This window comes from Haematobia irritans, chromosome 4 (assembly GCF_050003625.1).
Source record: "Haematobia irritans isolate KBUSLIRL chromosome 4, ASM5000362v1, whole genome shotgun sequence".
In the NCBI taxonomy this organism is placed as follows: Eukaryota; Metazoa; Arthropoda; class Insecta; order Diptera; family Muscidae; genus Haematobia; species Haematobia irritans.
The window spans coordinates 196899296-196920518 of record NC_134400.1 but is presented as its reverse complement, the minus strand read 5'-3'; the positions used below and the strand labels follow the sequence as shown (position 1 = coordinate 196920518).

The following is a 21223-nucleotide window of genomic DNA, read 5'->3' as shown; positions in this document are numbered from 1 at the left end:
AAATAAATTTTCTATAGAAATAAAGTGTTGACAACATTTTCTATAGAAATGAAATTTTAACAAAATTTTCTATAGAAATAAAATTTTGACAAAATTTTCTATAGAAATAAAATTTTGACAAAATTTTCTATAGAAATAATATTTTTACAAAATTTTCTATAGAAATAATATTTTTGAGAAACATTTTCTATAGAAATAAAATTTTGACAAAATTTTCTATAGAAATAAAATTTTGACAATATTTTCTATAGAAATAAAATTTTGACAAAATTTTCTATAGAAATAATATTTTTGAGAAAAATTTTCTATAGAAATAATATTTTGACAAAATTTTCTATAGAAATAAAAATTTGTCAAAATTTTCTATAGTAATAAAATTTTGACAAAAATTTCTATAGAAATAAAATTTTGACAAAAATTTCTATAAAATAAAATTTTGACAAAAATTTCCATAGAAATAATATTTTGACAAAATTTTCTACAGAAATAATATTTTTGAGAACATTTTTCTATAGAAATAAAATTGTGACAACATTTGCTATAGATATAAAATTGTTCTTTCTTCACACTACGAAAAGTCGATCAAAATTCGATTAGAAAAAGTTGACCTGGTCTATCAAATACACTCTTCGGCTAATCCGAATGTAGCCCCTTTTTTCTTATTCCCTTTCCCATCAATACTTACTATCTCGTTCAGCTTCTTGAATGTGTTGTTCGGCTTTTGACAAATCACAATTCTCTCCAGTAAAACCTTTACGGCACACACAGCCATCAGTGGCCTGGCACACAAAATTCGGTGAGGCACATTGGCATGATTTCATGCAATGTTCACCATAGAAACCTTCGGGACAAACTAAAAGAGTAAAACGAAACAGGGAATAAATTTAAGAAATAATTCACCAATTTCAAAATTCATCATACCTTCATCACATCTCGTTCCCATCCAGCCGGGTTTGCAAAGACACAAACCATCATTTTTACGACAACCATTATCATTTTGACAATGACATTCCTGCGAACAATTTTGACCATAAAAACCCTCAGGGCAAGTCATGTTACAGCTTAAGCCCGTCCAACCGGGCATACATTGACATATGCCAGTGATGTGATTACATTCACCGCCATGATGACAATTACATTTCTTGGTACAACCAGGACCATAGTACCCAGTCGGGCATGGATGTTCACAAGTCAAACCAATATAACCGTCACGGCAACGAATTTCTCCAGTAATATGATCACAGCTCTTATTGCCATGTACAATGGTGGGACACTTCTCTTTGCATCCATTTCCATAGAATCCACGTTCACAAGGTTCCGAGCACTCCTCACCGGTCCAGCCGGCCGAACAGATACAACGTCCAGTATCGGGATCACAGGAGGAATTATTTTTACATCTGCAAACTTGATCACAATTTTCCCCATAATAACCAGGATCACAATTTGTCTCACAATGAACGCCTTCAAGTGTTTTGTTTGTAATTTATCGATCGGTCGATCGATCGAAAGAATATTCAAAACGAACGCAACGTAATCAAATTACAAAAATAAAAAATCCCAACACACAGCAGGCACGGAAAAAAAGCAAAAAAAAACGAACAAAATTTTTGATATAATTTTTAAATTAAGAATTTTTTCATCAATTAAATACTAAGAGTTCATGCTTCAATACAAGTTTTGGATTTAGATATTAAAAAACACAAACAAATCAAAGGAGAATTTCGAATCCAGTGGAAAATGAGACATAATAAAAGGCATAACCACGGTTGCCACTCTTGCCAAAAATAATCTACCAAAATTTGAAGAAAATTTTACAAAAAATCTACCAAATTAAAACAAAAACTTATTTTGATCAAATTTTTGTGGTTAGGTTAGGTTAGGTTAGGTTAGGTGGCAGCCCGATGTATCAGGCTCACTTAGACTATTCAGTCCATTGTGATACCACATTGGTGAACTTCTCTCTTATCACTGAGCGCTGCCCGATTCCATGTTAAGCTCAATGACAAGGAACCTCCTTTTTATAGCCGAGTCCGAACGGCGTTCCACATTGCAGTGAAACCACTTAGAGAAGCTTTGAAACCCTCAGAAATGTCACCAGCATTACTGAGGTTAGTACAATAATATTTTTATGTTAGCCTGATATCAATGCAGGCTGGTTCAATGTCCAAATCATTTAAACTAGAAATTATTACAATATTTATTCGAGCTTATTGGACAGGAAGATTAAGGGAATTGACATCATTAAGTTACTGAAAAGAAAATGCCAGATACCCATCTCGCAAGCCTGACTATACATATATGTTTCAGTGTTGGCCACTACACATTTCCATAGTCTTTAGCGAGATCTGGCCGGGTGAGATGATTAAATTTGTTTCTTTTTATGTTAATTTCATATGAAATTTACATACGAGAATTACTCTTCCCAAAATTAACCATTTTTCACCCGCACTGTGCATCATCTTTTCGTATAACTTTACAATCCCTTAATCTTATTTGTTTAGATTTCGATTTGTTACTACACTAATGTACCAACAAATCGAAATCTTTTTTTAAAGACATTGCTGAATTCACCTGATTGTCGAACGATCACACAATGTCTTGTTTCTAGTCAACAACAATTACTGTGATAACTTTATGAAACTGGTTTCTAAGGACACAACAACAATTCTAACGACAATATTAGTAATGTTTTTTCCTTATTTACGACGGGCTCCTCGTAGCTTACTATTTTTATGTTAGCCTGATATCAGTGCAGGCTGGTTCAATGTCCAAATCATTTAAACTAGAAATTATTACAATATTTATTCGAGCTTATTGGACAGATCGAAATCTAAAAAAATAAGATTAAGGGATTGTAAAGTTATACGAAAAGATGATGCACAGTGCGGGTGAAAAATGGTTAAATTTGGGAAGAATAATTCTCGTATGTAAATTTCATAAGAAATTAACATAAAAGAACCAAATTGAATCATCTCACCCGGCCAGATCTCGCTAAAGACTATGGAAATGTGTAGTGGCCAACACTGAAACATATATGTATAGTCAGGCTTGCGAGATGGGTATCTGGAATTTTCTTTTCAGTAACTTAATGATGTCAATTCCCTTAATCTTCCTGTCCAATAAGCTCGAATAAATATTGTAATAATTTTTAGTACAATAATTATTTTATTCGAAAGAAATGTTTTTTTATATTGAATTTATAGAACATTTTATTTCTGTATAAAATTTAGTCAAAATGTTTTTTCAATAGAAAATTGTGTCTAAATTTTATTTTTGTGTAGAAAATTGTGTTTAAATTTTATTTCTATAGAAAATTGTGTTAAAATTTTATTTCCATAGAATAAAAACTAATTTTTCTATAGAAAATGTTGTCAAATTTTTTTTCTAAAAAATTTTGTCAAAATTTTATTTCTATAGAAAAGTTTACCATAATTTTAATTCTATAGAAAATAATGTCAAAAATTTATTCCATAGAAAAAAATCGTTTTTCAATAGAAAAATTTGTCAATTTTTTTTTGAATTTATCAACATTTTTTTCAAGAAAATTTTGTCAAAATCTTATTTTTATAGAAAAATTCCTTTTCTGTAGAAAATTTTGTAAAAATTGTTTTTATAGAAAATTTTGTCAAAATTTTATTTCAATATAATATTTGGTCAAAATTTTATTTTTATAGAAAATTTTTTCAAAATTTTATTTCTATAGAAAATTTTGTCAAAATTTTATTTCTATAGAAAATTTTGTCAAAATTTTATTTCCATAGAAAATTTTGGCACTTTTTTTCTTTAGAAAGTTTTGTCAAAATTTTTTTCTATAGAAAATTTTGTCAAAATTTTATTTCCATAGAAAATTTTGTCAAAATTTTATTTCTATAGAAAATTTTGTCAAAATTTTATTTCTATAGAAAATTTTGTCAAATTTTATTTCTATAGAAAATTTTGTCAAAATTTTATTTCCATAGAAAATTTTGGCACTTTTTTTCTTTAGAAAGTTTTGTCAAAATTTTTTTCTATAGAAAATTTTGTCAAAATTTTATTTCCATAGAAAATTTTGTCAAAATTTTATTTCTATAGAAAATTTTGTCAAAATTTTATTTCTATAGAAAATTTTGTCAAAATTTTATTTCTATAGAAAATTTTGTCAAAATTTTATTTCTATAGAAAATTTTGTCAAAATTTTATTTCTATAGAAAATTTTGTCAAAATTTTATTTCTATAGAAAATTTTGTCAAAATTTTATTTCTATAGAAAATGTTGTCAAAATTTTATTTCTATAGAAAATTTTGTCAAAATTTTATTTCTATAGAAAATTTTGTCAAAATTTTATTTCTATAGAAAATTTTGTCAAAATTTTATTTCTATAGAAAATTTTGTCAAAATTTTATTTCCATAGAAAATTTTGTCAAAATTTTTATTTCTATAGAAAATTTTGTCAAAATTTTATGTCCATAGAAAATTTTGTCAAAATTTTATTTCTATAAAAAATTGTGTCAAAAATTTATTTCTATACACAATTTTATTTCTATAGAAAACTTTGTCAAAATGTTATTTCTATATAAAATTTTGTCAAAATTTTATTTCTATAGAAAATTTTGTCAAAATTTTATTTCTATAGAAAATTTTGTCAAAATTTTATTTCTATAGAAAATTTTGTCAAAATTTTATTTCTATAGAAAATTTTGTCAAAATTTTTTCTATAGAAAATTTTGTCAAAATTTTATTTCCATAGAAAATTTTGTCAAAATGTTATTTCCATAGAAAATTTTGTCAAAATTTTTATTTCTATAGAAAATTTTGTCAAAATTTTATTTCTATAGAAAATGTTGTCAAAATTTTATTTCTATAGAAAATTTTGTCAAAATTTTATTTCTATAGAAAATTTTGTCAAAATTTTATTTCTATAGAAAAGTTTACCATAATTTTAATTCTATAGAAAATAATGTCAAAAATTTATTCCATAGAAAAAAATCGTTTTTCAATAGAAAAATTTGTCAATTTTTTTTTGAATTTATCAACATTTTTTTCAAGAAAATTTTGTCAAAATCTTATTTTTATAGAAAAATTCCTTTTCTGTAGAAAATTTTGTAAAAATTGTTTTTATAGAAAATTTTGTCAAAATTTTATTTCAATATAATATTTGGTCAAAATTTTATTTTTATAGAAAATTTTTTCAAAATTTTATTTCTATAGAAAATTTTGTCAAAATTTTATTTCTATAGAAAATTTTGTCAAAATTTTATTTCCATAGAAAATTTTGGCACTTTTTTTCTTTAGAAAGTTTTGTCAAAATTTTTTTCTATAGAAAATTTTGTCAAAATTTTATTTCCATAGAAAATTTTGTCAAAATTTTATTTCTATAGAAAATTTTGTCAAAATTTTATTTCTATAGAAAATTTTGTCAAAATTTTATTTCTATAGAAAATTTTGTCAAAATTTTATTTCTATAGAAAATTTTGTCAAAATTTTATTTCCATAGAAAATTTTGGCACTTTTTTTCTTTAGAAAGTTTTGTCAAAATTTTTTTCTATAGAAAATTTTGTCAAAATTTTATTTCCATAGAAAATTTTGTCAAAATTTTATTTCTATAGAAAATTTTGTCAAAATTTTATTTCTATAGAAAATTTTGTCAAAATTTTATTTCTATAGAAAATTTTGTCAAAATTTTATTTCTATAGAAAATTTTGTCAAAATTTTATTTCTATAGAAAATTTTGTCAAAATTTTATTTCTATAGAAAATGTTGTCAAAATTTTATTTCTATAGAAAATTTTGTCAAAATTTTATTTCTATAGAAAATTTTGTCAAAATTTTATTTCTATAGAAAATTTTGTCAAAATTTTATTTCTATAGAAAATTTTGTCAAAATTTTATTTCCATAGAAAATTTTGTCAAAATTTTTATTTCTATAGAAAATTTTGTCAAAATTTTATGTCCATAGAAAATTTTGTCAAAATTTTATTTCTATAAAAAATTGTGTCAAAAATTTATTTCTATACACAATTTTATTTCTATAGAAAACTTTGTCAAAATGTTATTTCTATATAAAATTTTGTCAAAATTTTATTTCTATAGAAAATTTTGTCAAAATTTTATTTCTATAGAAAATTTTGTCAAAATTTTATTTCTATAGAAAATTTTGTCAAAATTTTATTTCTATAGAAAATTTTGTCAAAATTTTTTCTATAGAAAATTTTGTCAAAATTTTATTTCCATAGAAAATTTTGTCAAAATGTTATTTCCATAGAAAATTTTGTCAAAATTTTTATTTCTATAGAAAATTTTGTCAAAATTTTATGTCCATAGAAAATTTTGTCAAAATTTTATTTCTATAAAAAATTGTGTCAAAAATTTATTTCTATACACAATTTTATTTCTATAGAAAATTTTGTCACAATTTTATTTCTATAGAAAATTATGTCAAAATTTTATTTCTACAGAAATTTTTGTACAAATTTTATTTCTATAGACATTTGGTGAAAATTTTATTTCTATATAAAATTTGTTTCTGTACATATTCTCTTCCAAAACTTGTTTTCTATTAAATGAACTACAAATTAGGGCATGCAATTAATTCTAAAATCATGCAAAAAATATAGGGGGAAAGTATGGAAATCAATTAATGTGTATGCGTGTATGAGTGAGTGTATACATGAATATGACAGGATAAGGTTTTATGAAACTGATTCAAACTGATTATGATTCAACGAGATACTTCCGCCAAGGATATTCCGTTAAAAATTTAGGTTAAATTCTGAACTCAAAATCAAGTTTGAAAACCAGTTAGGGAATTTGGGAAATGTGTTTTTCTTTAACCATCAAAATTATGATTTTTTTTCTATAGAAACTGTATATGAACCTAGAGAAGAGTATGCCTTATATCTACAATTGCAATATTTTTTTCATATATATGTATACCTCCCCAACCCTGCTTGCATATACATTTGCCATCGGAACTCTCACAGGCTATGGTATTGTTGAAATCACATTCACATTGTTGGGCACAGTCCTGACCAAAAGTGCCATTATCACATTTTTGTTCACATTTGGTACCCTTGTAGCCGGCAGCACATGTACATCCACCATTTGTGGGATTACAGGCAGCATTATTCTTGCAATCGCATAGACTCAAACAATCCTGGCCAAAATGATTCAAATCACAAGGACGATCACATTTGATATTCTTCCAGCCGGGTGTACAGAAACATTGACCCGTTTCTGGGGCGCATTTGGCACCATTTTGACAATCACATTTGTGCATACAATCTTGACCATAATAGCCCTCATCGCATACCTCTTCACAGGTATCGCCTTTGTAGCCAGGAGCACATATACATGTACCATTGATGGGATTACATTTGGCATTATTTTTACAATTACAATTCAATTCACAATTTGGTCCGTATTTCAAGAAGGCACAGGGCCGATTACACAAGGCTCCACTCCAACCGATTTGGCAATGACAGCGACCCGTTTCGGGATGACAAAGTTCGGTGTATTGCATTTCACATTCGCAGGATTTGGTACAGTTAACACCATATTCATTGGCAGGACATATACGTGTGCCACAATCATCGCCAGACCAGCCAGGACGGCAATTACATACACCCGAAGCCTTATCACAGCTGGCATCATTGAGACATTGACATTCTTGGGTACAATTCAATCCGTACGTATTACTGGGGCATTCATCGAAACATCTATCACCCATATAGCCTGGGGGACATTCACATTTCCCAGTGATATGATGACAGGGGGCTCCCTTAAAACATTCACAAGGCTTTTCACAATTCGGTCCATAGGTCCCAGTGGGACATTTATTGGCACAAACATCTCCCGTCCAACCGGGAGGACACATACACTCTCCTGTCTGCGGGTCACATTTACCATCATTTTGACAACGACAATCCTGTGTACATTGGGCACCATGTTTGCCATCTGGACATTGATCTTCACATCTTTGTTGGGAATAGAGATGAGCAACAAAAAACAAAACAACAACAACAATTAGTGAGACTGTTTCTTTTTTTTTGGGGGGGGAATAACATCCTCGATTTCTTAATCTTCTGTGTTTTTTTTTTTTCTCATTAACTTACAATGGTCCCGTATAGCCTGGAGCACATATGCATTCACCTGAGACATGATGACATTTTCCATCATTTTCACAACGACACTCCTCCATACAATCGGCCCCATAGTAGCCTTGGGGACATGTATCTTTGCATTTTTCACCCGTATATCCTTTGTCACATTGGCAGGCACCCGTATAGGGTTCACAGGTGGCATTATTGTAGCAATCACATTGCTTCTTACAATCGCGTCCCCAATAACCGGTGGGACAATCTATTTTAGTTGGTGTGGTAGGAGGGAAATAAGGAGAAAATTTTTGTATAAGCCCAAGTAGGATTCTTAGATTTTTCTTTTTAATTTGCCATGTTAATTTATGTTAATACTTTGCTATAGCCCAACAGATTATTTTGTATACTGAAGACAAGACAATTCATGTAGACACGGAGAACACTTAAATTTCTTTATGTAAGCGGGACGATTTTTTGTTTTTCTGTGGGTGTAGTGTAAGTGCTTGTGTTTTTTGGGTGTAGGAATAGGAAACAATACTAAAAAATATTTTTTTGGAGCCGTATTACTGTGCTGTGGTGTTTAGCATTTGTGTTAGAGTATAGTTTCTCAAGAGTTGGGTGGGTGGATGGGAATCAAAAACGAATTCAGAATCATTATAAAGCAAAATTATCCAATAGTTTAACGTTAATAAAAGCAAAGCTAAAGCACTACAATAATAATATATCAAACTTTCATAAAAGGGAAATTGAACTTTGAGATTTATTTTTGCAGCATTATTTTCTGTTTTGTATTCACGGTGATGTATGACATAGCCACAAAACGGATATTAATTTGCAAAACTCGGTTTAGAACTGAGAAATTGCTATTCAAATACCTAGAGCTAACAAATTGTAACTGAGATAATACCGACCTTGTCTCCCTAGACAGTCGTTGAAACGAGATTTTGTATAGAAACAAAATTTTGACAAAATTTTCTATAGAAAAAAAATTTTGAGAACATTTTCTATAGAAATAACATTTTAACAAAATTTTCTATAGAAATAAAATTTTGAGAAAAAAAATCTAGAGCAATAAACTTTTAATAGGAATAAAATTTCGAGAAATTTTTCTATAGAAATAAAATGTTGACAAAAATTTTCTATAGAAATAAAATTTTGACAAAAATTTTCTATAGAAATAAAATTATGAGAAAAAATTCTAGAGCAATAAACTTTTGAGAAAAAATGTCTAGAGAAGTACACTACTGAGAAAAAATTTATATAGAAATAAAATTTTGAGAAAATTATCTATAGATACAAAATTTTGTCAAAATTTTATTTCTTTAGAAAATTTTGTCAAAATTTTATATCTATAGAAAATTTTCTCAAAATTTTATTTTTATATAAATTTTTTCTCAGTAGTTTACTTCTCTAGAAATTTTTTCTATAGAAAATTCTGTCAATATTTTATTATTAATATTTTATTTCTATAGAAAATTTTATTTCTATAGAAAATTTTGTCAAGTTTTTATTTCAAAATTTTCTATAGATATAAAATTTTGACAAAATTTTCTATAGAAATAAAATTTTGACAAAATTTTCTATAGAAATAAAATTTTGACAAAATTTTCTATAGAAATAAAAATTTGACAGAATTTCTATAGAAATAAAATTTTGACAAAATTTTCTATAGAAATAGAATGTTGGCAAAATTTTCTATAGAAAGAATTTTTTTTTTTTTTTTCATTTGTTTTGTTTTGTTATTGTTGGTTTTGTTCTTTAAGCATTGTTGTTGTTGTTTTTTTTTTTTTTTTTTTTTATTTCAGCTTAAAACCATACATTGACTAAACTACAAGAGTAGCTTAACCAACATAGGAAAAGAATGTTTGTCAAATTTATTTGGGCAAAGCCCTATAGACTGCAAGATGGTTGGATGGACGCACGTTTCGGAATTACCACAAAAACCACACTTGAACCCTCCGAAAAAAGGTTTTACATTGATAGCCGGCTTATGCCGAAATAAATTCGAAGTGTGGTTTTTGTTGGGTTTAATAAACTGCCTGAATTTATTCTGATAATTGGTTGATAGTTTTGCTGCAAGTAGAGGATGCTGATGAGGAATGTGGTAATTCCGAAACGTGCGTCCATCCAACCATCTTGCAGTCTATAGGGCTTTGCCCAAATAAATTTGACAAACATTCTTTTCCTCTGTTGGTTAAGCTACTCTTGTAGTTTAGTCAATGTATGGTTTTAAGCTGAAATAAAAAAAAAAAAACAACAACAATGCTTAAAGAACAAAACCAACAATAACAAAACAAAACAAATGAAAAAGAAGAGGAGGCACGCTCAAAATAAACCCAGCCATGTGAATTCAAATCGATGATTTGACAGTGGCATAGGAAAAGAGATATGTTTGTTTCGAATTTATTTCGGCATAAGCCGGCTATCAATGTAAAACCTTTTTTCGGAGGGTTCAAGTGTGGTTTTTGTTGGGTTTAATAAACTGCCTGAATTTATTCTGATAATTGGTTGATAGTTTTGCTGCAAGTAGAGGATGCTGATGAGGAATGTGGTAATTCCGAAACGTGCGTCCATCCAACCATCTTGCAGTCTATAGGGCTTTGCCCAAATAAATTTGACAAACATTCTTTTCCTCTGTTGGTTAAGCTACTCTTGTAGTTTAGTCAATGTATGGTTTTAAGCTGAAATAAAAAAAAAAAAAAAAAAAAAAAAAAAAAAAAAAAAAACAGAAATAAAATTTTGACAAAATTTTCTGTAGAAAAAAAATTTTGACAAAATTTTCTAAAGAAATAAAAATTTGACAAAATTTTCTATAAAGTAACATTTTGACAAAATTTTCTATAGAAATAAAAACTTGACAAAATTTTCTATAGAAATAAAAACTAGACAAAATTTTCCATAGAAATAAAATTTTGACAAAATTTTCTATAGATATAAAATTTGTACAAAATTTTGTATAGAAATAAAATTTTGAAAAACATTTTTATAGAAATAAAATTTTGACAAAAATTTTCTATAGAAATAAAATTATGAGAAAAAATTCTAGAGCAATAAACTTTTGAGAAAAAATGTCTAGAGAAGTACACTACTGAGAAAAAATTTATATAGAAATAAAATTTTGAGAAAATTATCTATAGATACAAAATTTTGTCAAGATTTTATTTCTTTAGAAAATTTTGTCAAAATTTTATATCTATAGAAAATTTTCTCAAAATTTTATTTTTATATAAATTTTTTCTCAGTAGTTTACTTCTCTAGAAATTTTTTCTATAGAAAATTCTGTCAATATTTTATTATTAATATTTTATTTCTATAGAAAATTTTATTTCTATAGAAAATTTTGTCAAGTTTTTATTTCAAAATTTTCTATAGATATAAAATTTTGACAAAATTTTCTATAGAAATAAAAGTTTGACAAAATTTTCTATAGAAATAAAATTTTGACAAAATTTTATATAGAAATAAAAATTTGACAAAATTTCTATAGAAATAAAATTTTGACAAAATTTTCTATAGAAATAAAATGTTGGCAAAATTTTCTATAGAAATAAAATTTTGAAAAAATTTTCTGCAGAAAAAAAATTTTGACAAAATTTTCTAAAGAAATAAAAATTTGACAAAATTTTCTATAAAGTAACATTTTGACAAAATTTTCTATAGAAATAAAAACTTGACAAAATTTTCTATAGAAATAAAAACTAGACAAAATTTTCCATAGAAATAAAATTTTGACAAAATTTTCTATAGATATAAAATTTGTACAAAATTTTGTATAGAAATAAAATTTTGAAAAACATTTTTATAGAAAAAAATTTTGACAAAATTTTCTATAGAAATAAAATTTTGACAAAATTTTCTGTAGAAAAAAAATTTGACAAAATTGTCTAAAGAAATAAAAATTTGACAAAATTTTCTATAAAGTAACATTTTGACAAAATTTTCTATAGAAATAAAAACTTGACAAAATTTTCTATAGAAATAAAAACTAGACAAAATTTTCTATAGAAATAAAATTTTGACAAAATTTTCTATAGAAATAAAAATTTGACAAAATTTTCTATAGAAATAAAATTTTGACAACATTTTCTATAGAAATAAAATTTTGACAAAATTTTCTATAGAAATAAAATTTTGTCAAAATTTTCTATAGAAATAAAATTTTGACAAAATTTTCTATAGAAATAAAATTTTTACAAAATTTTCTATAGAAATAAAATAGTGACAAAATTTTCTATAGAAATAAAATTTTGACAAAATTTTTTATAGAAATAAAATTTTGACAAAATTTTCTATAGAAATAAAATTTTGACAAAATTTTCTAAAGAAATAAAACTTTGACAAAATTTTCTATAAAATAACATTTTGACAAAATTTTCTATAGAAATAAAAATTTGACAAAATTTTCTATAGAAATAAAAATTTGACAAAATTTTCTATAGAAATAAAATTTGGACAAAATTTTCTATAGAAATAAAATTTTGACAAAATTTTCTATAGAAATAAAATTTTGACAAAATTTTCTATAGAAATAAAATGTGTACAAAATTTTCTATAGGAATACAATTTTGACAAAATTTTCTATAGAAATAAAATTTTGGCAAAAATTTCTGTAGATATAATATTTTGAAAGAAATTTGTATACAAATAAAATTTTGACAAAATTTTCGTATAGAAATAAAAGGTTGACAAAATTCTCTATAGAAATAAAATTTTGACATAATTCTCTATAGAAATAAAATTTTGACAAATTTTCCTATAAAATAAAATGTCGACAAAATTTTCTATAGAAATAAAATTTTGAGAAAAAAAATTTTATTGAAATCAAATTTTCAGAAAAGTTTCTATAGAAAAATTTTTTATAGAAATAAAATTTTGACAAAATTTTCTATAGAAATAAAATTTTGACAACATTTTCTATAGAAATAAAATTTTGACAAAATTTTCTATAGAAGTAAAAGTTTGACAAAATTTTCTAGAGAAATAAAATTTTGACAAAAATTTCTATAGAAATAAAATTTTGACAAAATTTTCTATAGATATAAAATTTTGACAAAATTTTCAATAAATATAAATTGTTGACAAAAATTTCTATAGAAATAATATTTTGAGAAAACTTTCGTATAGAAATAAAATTTTGACAAATTTTCCTATAAAATAAAATGTTGACAAAATTTTCTATAGAAATAAAATTTCGAGAAACAAATTTTATTGAAATCAAATTTTCAGAAAAGTTTCTATAGAACTAAACTTGTGACAAATTCTATGGAAATAAAATGTTGACAAAATTTTCTATAGAAAAACATTTTGACAAAATTTTCGTATAGAAATAAAATTTTGACATAGGTTAGGTTAAGTCAGGTGGCAGCCCGATGTATCAGGCTCACTTAGACTATTCAGCCCATTGTGATACCACATTGGTGAACTTCTCTCTTAGCACTGAGTGCTGCCCGATTCCATGTTAAGCTCAATGACAAGGGACCTCCTTTTTATAGCCGAGTCCGAACGGCGTTCCACATTGCAGTGAAACCACTTAGAGAAGCTTTGAAACCCTCAGAAATGTCACCAGCATTACTGAGGTGGGATAATCCACCGCTGAAAAACTTTTTGGTGTTCGGTCGAAGCAGGAATCGAACCCACGATGGTTAGCATGCCCGACCAAGGCGGGCATGCTAACCATTGCACCACGGTGGCTCCCGTTGCAAATTTTGGCATAATTCTGTATAGAAATAAAATTTTGACAAATTTTTCTATAAAAAAAACTTTTGACAACATTTTCTATTTTCTATATTGAAATCAAATTTTGAGGAAAGTTTCTATAGAACTAAACTTGTGACAAAATTGTCTATGGAAATAAAATTTTGACAAAATTTTCTATAGAAATAAAATTTTGACAAAATTTTCTATAGAAATAAAATTTTGACAAAATTCTCTATAGAAATAAAATTTTGACAACAAATTCTATACAAATAATTTTCTTTACATAATTCCTTAAAAAAATATTTTTTCCTCTGATGGTTAAGCTACGCTTGCAGTTGGTAGAATCTGGTAAAATTTGCTCAAAATGGGTTAGGTTCGAAGACGTGTACTTCTTGGTGAGAAATAAATACTTCGTATGATAAGACAACATCCTTGTGATTTGAAGCGAATGACAACACTTCGGTATTCTTCGTTATTAGTCGGTTTCAGAACTAAAATGGGAATTTGAAGAATCGAGGTCGTACCTCACATACCATTCATCTGGTCTCTAGACAGTCATCAGCCTTGTAGAGATGGTATTAGGTAGAGATGGTTTTGTGAAACTCCTCTGTATGTGGTATACTCCCTGGATCTCCAGTTGGGGCCACCGTGGTGCAATGAGGTCCCATGTCATTGAGCACTCCGTAACAAGAAAGAAGTTTGCCACTTTGGTATCACAATGGACTGAATAGTCTAAGTGAACCTGAAATATCAGTCTGCGACTATACTTAACCCAACCTTGATTCTGCAATTGCAGTATAAAAAGATCTATATCACTTTCAAATTCTAATTGTTTTCGTAAAAAGTCGATTATGACACCATTTTCAAAAAAGTCAAGTAGTCGATTTGGAAGATGGCAAAGAGTCGACCTTTTTGACAAAAAGTTGACTTATCCATAGTCAACTACTCCCTACTGATGGATATACCTGAAGGGAAATATTCCGCATATTACGTAGATTGGAAACAATTGATTACTTTGAATAAATAAAGATGGCTAATTGTACAAACTAATTCACCGTAGTTAGTTTTAGGTCACAGTACTAATGTGATTTGATTGATTTGGTCTCTCCTAAATATGAGAACGAATTTATGTTCAGTTTTCAGTAAAATTCACTTTTCTCGAAACAAAGTTCAATTTCCCATGGTCAATAGTACTACACAAAACACTGAAGGCTTTCAAGTGTGCTACAAATAATATGTAAAAAAACGTTAAAATAAAAAAGAAACATTTAACGAACTTATATCGCATGAAGGTCCTCCATAGCCATGTTCACATTTACACTTATTGGGTGCAATACAAACTCCATGGACACATTTTTCCTTGCATTCAGGTATACAGCTATCGTCCACAGGACTACGTTTATAACCCTCTGCAATGAAAAAAAAATTGTGGATTAAAATATTAACGGTAAATTAAAAAAATTAAAAAATAGCTTTACATTGGATTTTTTGTAATCCCTGGTAATTCACTATATATCACAGAAAAAAATATCACCAAAATATTTCCAATTAAAAAGTTGATTAAAGTTGAAATTTTCTTCAAATTAATAAATTAATTAATACAATTAACTTTTTAATCGAGATGAAAACATTAAGTTAATGAAGTCAATGATTGAAAAATTTTAAATTGTTAATGACAAAAGATTAAGTCAATTAAAATCACTAAGGAAAGTCTAAAGTCGGGCGGGTCCGACTATATTATACCCTGCACCACTTTGTAGATCTAAATTTTCGATCATCCGTCATCCGTCAAATGTGTTGGGTGCTATATATAAAGGTTTGTCCCAAATACACACACTTAAATATCGCTCGATCTGGACAGGATTAGATAGACTTCTACAAAATCTATAGACTCAAAAATTAAATCGGCTAATGCACTAGGGTGGAACACAATTTTAGTAAAAAATAAGAAAGTAAAGTCTAAAGTCGGGCGGGGCCGACTATATTATACCCTTCACCACCATGTAGACCAACATTTGTGTTACCATCTCAACTACTTCAAATTTGCTGGGAGCTATATAAAGGTTTGCATTTCCAGATACAAATACTTATAATGGAGACAATTTTTTGTACTTCTACAAAATCTCTAGAATTAAAATTGAAATCGGCTAACGCCCTGGAATGAAACACAATGTTAATAAAAAAATATGGGAAATATGAAGCGAGAGACATTTTGAGACAATTGTACAAAAGAGCATTTGCGATTTATCAGGCGATACTTATGTATTCGAGATACAAGACAATTTGAGTAACATTTACAATTTTTGCTACTCAGCAGTGGCGATTTTACAAGGATATTGGTTAGATCTCGCCAAGATATGTGGTCAAGTGTGGGGTGTGTTACGCACTGGATACATTGGCTCAGCCAAAAATCGCATTAAAAACAAAATTTTTCTAGAACTACATCCTGTGAGTCAATTTGGCATGGCAAGCTGAAAAAATCTCCCGACCAGCTCAGGTGGTATAGATGGTTCTTGACCCGGAGCTCTAAGTGCGTAGCATATAAAGAAATATCGATGCCGTCTAAATATATATATTTCCAAAAAAAAATCCGATCATGTTGTTTGGTTGTACAATAATTATCCAACTTATTACATTGTGTGATATGGCTAGGTGGTGTGCCATATTGAGGTACATCTAACCCTCCCATAACGCCTATGACAGCCAAGTACCTAATTTTAAAAGCTGTCCCTATTATGACCACACTACAAACTCACATGACTATTACACTCAGCATCCCTCAAAAGAAAAAAGGTTTTAGAATTTCATTGTAGACTTACAAAAATTCGTTTTGATATATTTCGGAAAATAATAAGTACATGGTTAAATTCTTACGTATAGATAGGATAATTATGAATATGGAATAATTCTATGTCGTAAATGTTTGAGATCGATTTTGAATCAAATAAAACCTCTAAATGCTTTAATACGCCTTTAAACAGTTTTAAATAATTATACAAAAGTTCTGAAGAGAGCATGAATTTAATTATAATACTATTTTTGGTTTAATATACTCAGTACATAACTATATACTTATTTAAATAATTCAAATAGTATAATAGTTAGGTAATTCCAAATAGTATAATTGAAAATTTCTGAAATAACCTTAGAATATTGTGAAAATGCTTAAGCAGTAATATGAGTAGTCGAAACGTATATAATTCATGGTATAAAAGTGTAAGAAAAATGACTGTCTGCACTTAACCCATCAAAACAGAGAAATAAAGTCATATGGTCACCCTAATGTTGGGTTTAAGATTATGTCAAACCTGCCTAACGAGCTCGTTGTTGCTGGGACCAAATTCTCTCTACTATTACTCCATAGGGACACATACACATTTCTGTTTAGTTGAGTTAAAGAAAATTTGAGAAAAGAACAACGTTTAGCAATATTAATGCTGTCTCGCGGACAAATCAGAATGTACTTTTCTCTTTATCGACAATAAAATTGTGTAGAGTATGCTGTCTCATATATGCACTCACATACGTATGTTATTCATTTTTCGTTAAGATCTCTTTTTTTGTTGGTTAAATTTACTTCAATGTGTACGTATGTATGTGCATGTACGAGAGCGCTAGATTCTAAAATACATAAGTTATGCCTTACTTGTGTAATCAAAATTAAATATATGAATGTTAAGCAAAGCTAGATCATAATACACATGAGTAGTTAGTTTTACTTATGTGTAAACAAAAACAGACGAAATATGTTATATCTAAATGCACCTACATACATGTACGTATATATGCGTGTGCATAATTTCTTAACTAATTTTATGACTTTTCACTGTTTCATGCTTTGGTACTTCATTTATACATCACCCGAGTTGATATAGTTATTTCCAATTTGCAACGGAGGTTGGGACTCCGGACGCTGGGACGTGTGGTAGCCGCAACTATCCACACGATTTAAAAATAAAAAACACAATTTGCGCCAATGGCGACTTAGGGCTGGATTGGTTGATACGATGACTTTGATGACTTTTCCTTGCGTGAATCTACACTATGGTGGTGATCTGCATTCAACTGGAATCGCAAGCAGAAATGTTCACCTCTTCCAGGGCCACTTAAGATTTTGAAATGCCTATACAATGTCGAAGAATTGACCTGTGACATGCGTAGTTAACCTCAATTATCACCAATTTTGTGGAGTCAGCGTGGGAGTCCTCGCTTGAGCGACAACGATCTACGGTTACTTTGCCGGTGTGGACTCTGTTCCTCCGTCTATTGGTGCAACGTGTTTGCAGTTTCCTACGTGAAATTTGGAAATAATTGTAATGCACGCCTGCAATAAATTTCTGAAAACACTTGCTTACCTACGTGACGTCCCCGAAGGGGAAAGTAGATTTTAAAACAAAATAAGCTCAACTCAGGCTGTGATGTCGAACAGATTATATTGCTAAATATCGGCACTTTCTTAAAATAATTCACTTATAAGCAGGTTTGTCAAAAAAAAAGATTACTAATATTTTTAAAGCAATACCCGTGAGTTGTAATGTAAATTAAGCACGAGGCAAATGCCTATCTACACCTCACTGAGGACGATTGTATGGCGATTGACGTCGAAAGAAACCCAAAGGTAACAAAAATCAATTTTGCGCCAAGCTTTCTCGGAATTTTCTAGATTGCTTTCGGTATCGTGTGTCCTTGTATGTGTAGACATGAGCAAGTTGCCATATCTAAGAAGTCATCAAATGCGTTTGCGAATTAATATGTCTGCGCGATACGATGCGTGGGATCTTTACGTTTTTATGAAACACAATGAAAGCGATCCGTTACAAACCTGCTCCGTATCGAGGTCCTCGACTGAAGAACGGACAGGCAGGATAGCTCAGGTGGGGCTCGACCCTCGAAGCCGGGCAAAAGGTGTGATTTGCCTAAACATCTTAGCGTGTGGCTCGACCCACGAAGCCGGGCCAATTAACGAATGCCGATCAACATTATGGGCGAAGATCCGACGCGTGATACTTTCCGACATAATTTCCACGCATATCCTCTATATCATAGAGATTATTGCCTTTTTTGTTCCGAATTCTGCACTTGATAAATTTTGGGTTGAATTTTGCGTTGATCGCTTTTTTAAAATCGCTCTGTGAGCGATTTTTCCTAAATACCTCTTGTCCCACTATAAATGACACGGGTCTTGATCTGGTATTGTAGGTCCGACTTTCGGTGTGCCATTTCCAAATTACGAGATATCTTCTCGCGAATATTCTGAAGCCTGTCAGTATGCTCTACAACGGTATCGTCTGTCAAGATGTTAAGTTTGTCGAGTATGTCATAAGTTGTGGCATGCAAAATCATGTTCTGCCCGAAGGCGGCGTAGTAGGGAGAACAATGAATTGCGGAGTGAAAATCGCTTCGCAATATCGTAAGTATATTTGTCAAATCTCTATCCCAGTTGGTATGATCTGCGTCATCCTTCAAATAATACCTTATCTTTGAGACAATTTCACGGTTCACCCTTTCGGAGCAGTTGGCTTGGGGAGAATAAAATCCCGTGGTGATATGGGAGATCCCATAAACGAGGAAAAACTCCTCAATCTCCTTCGAAACAAATTGTTTGGCGTTGTCCGTATGGACAAACTGGGGTACCCCAAAAGTGGAGAAAATTTCATTCCGCAAGAAATCAATTACGCTTACAGAAGTAGCTGCCCGAAGCGGTTTCAGAAAAACAAATTTGGTCATATGGTCGACAACGATAAGTAATTGCGTATTCTTTGACTTACTTAATGGGTATGGGCCCAAAAAGTCGCAGTATAATCTTTGAAATGGTCTTACTGTGCGAAACTGATTACCCATGGGTGGGCGTGACATTTGATTCTGAGGCTTAATGGTTTTACAATCATCGCAGCTCTTAATGTAATTCCTAACATCGTTCGCCATCATGGGCCAAAAATATTTTTGTCTTATTCGACACAATGTCTTATGGCAACCGCCATGGCAACCAATTGCATGATACTTTGCAATCACCTCATCCACAAGAGATCTAGGTAACCATATTTTCCATAGCTCGTCTTCATTATCGATACCATTACGAAATTTGACTCTTTTATAAACAATATCATTAACAACACTCAAATCAGGTAAAGCCTCATTATTCCGTTTGACCCTATTTATCAAATCAATGTATTCAGGTTCACTAAAAGCGTTTGAGGAAAGATCAACTTCAGGTAAGGCAGGGGTCACTTGCAACTCGTCAACATCGAATCTAGAAAGAGCATCCGGTACTACGTTCAATGAACCCTTTCTGTGCTCCATGACGAAGTCATAGGCTTGGAGTTTTAGACTCCATCGAGCCAGTCTTCCGGAAAGATTCTTAAGGCTCATTAGCCAGCGTAGGCTGGAGTGGTCCGTGACTATCGTGAAGGGAACCCCGTCCACGTATTGCCGAAAACGCTCTACACTTACAATCGCTGCAAGGCACTCTAGCTCAGTTACCGTATAATTGCGCTGGGCCTTGTTGAGCTTCTGTGAAACGTAAGCTATTGGGCGTTCCCTTCCCGAGTCGTCTAACTGATACAGAACGCCACCTACCCCAACGCGCGATGCGTCACACTGAATCACGAATGGCCGTTCAAAATCTGGTTCCGCAAGAACCGGTGCACGCGACAGTGCATCTTTTAAAGCAGAAAAGGATTCTACGGCTTCATTAGACAACTTAAAAGGTTTGTTCGACTTGCTGAGACAATCGGTAAGAGGGCCAGATAAATTGGAAAAGTTAGGTATAAAAGTCCTGTACCAGTTGGCCATGCCAACAAAACGCCTAACTTGCCTAGGGGTCTTCGGTATGGGAAATTGTACAATGGCGGCAACTTTCTCAGGATTAACCCGTAGTGTACCCCCCCCTATAATGTATCCCAAATAGGGTATTTCCTTCTGGCAAAAGCGGCTTTTGCCGACATTAATGGTGAGTCCGGCGGACTTGAGGCATTGGGCAACCTCCTCGAGAAGTTTTATGTGGCTATCGAAATCATGGCTGCAAACGAGTAAATCGTCCAGATAAATGAAAACAGAGTCTCTTAGTCGTGAAGGAATGGCCTTATCCATCAAACGACTCATGGTCTGGGGACCATTGCAAACCCCGAAAGGCATGACTCTGTATTGGTATAGGGGTCTGCCTGGTACGGCAAAAGCCGTCTTTTCTTTTGAGTCATCTGACAGTTTTATCTGGAAAAAGGCATCCTTCAGATCAATGCCCGTGATGAAATGGGTGTCTTTCAGTCGGCTTAAGAGTCCGTTGATGTGGGGCAACGGATAAGAATCTTTCTTGGTCAAGGCATTAATCTTACGGCAGTCCAGGCACAGCCTAATCTTTCCGGGTTTGCGAATGGTGACTATTGGGCTGCACCACGGGGAGTTGGATTCCTCTATGACTCCTAGAGCCAGCAAACGATCCAATTCCTCGTATACCTC

The 21223-nt window shown here is 30.1% G+C and overlaps 1 protein-coding gene across 5 annotated transcripts in view; it reads right to left on the bottom strand.

The window, feature by feature from the left end:
* drpr (multiple EGF like domains draper) overlaps positions 1 to 21223 on the bottom strand; it is a 117535-nt gene that overhangs the window by 10952 nt on the left and 85360 nt on the right. For 3 of the 5 annotated variants that reach the window (XM_075306554.1, XM_075306556.1, XM_075306555.1), the window contains 5 exons: positions 15046 to 15177; positions 8090 to 8336; positions 6912 to 7951; positions 922 to 1461; positions 686 to 853 (listed from right to left, as the gene is read on the bottom strand). In XM_075306554.1, the coding sequence (XP_075162669.1) occupies positions 686 to 853; positions 922 to 1461; positions 6912 to 7951; positions 8090 to 8336; positions 15046 to 15177 (2127 nt within the window). The remainder of the gene's footprint in view (positions 1 to 685; positions 854 to 921; positions 1462 to 6911; positions 7952 to 8089; positions 8337 to 15045; positions 15178 to 21223) is intronic. The other 2 variants (XM_075306557.1, XM_075306558.1) reach the window with 2 other exon arrangements.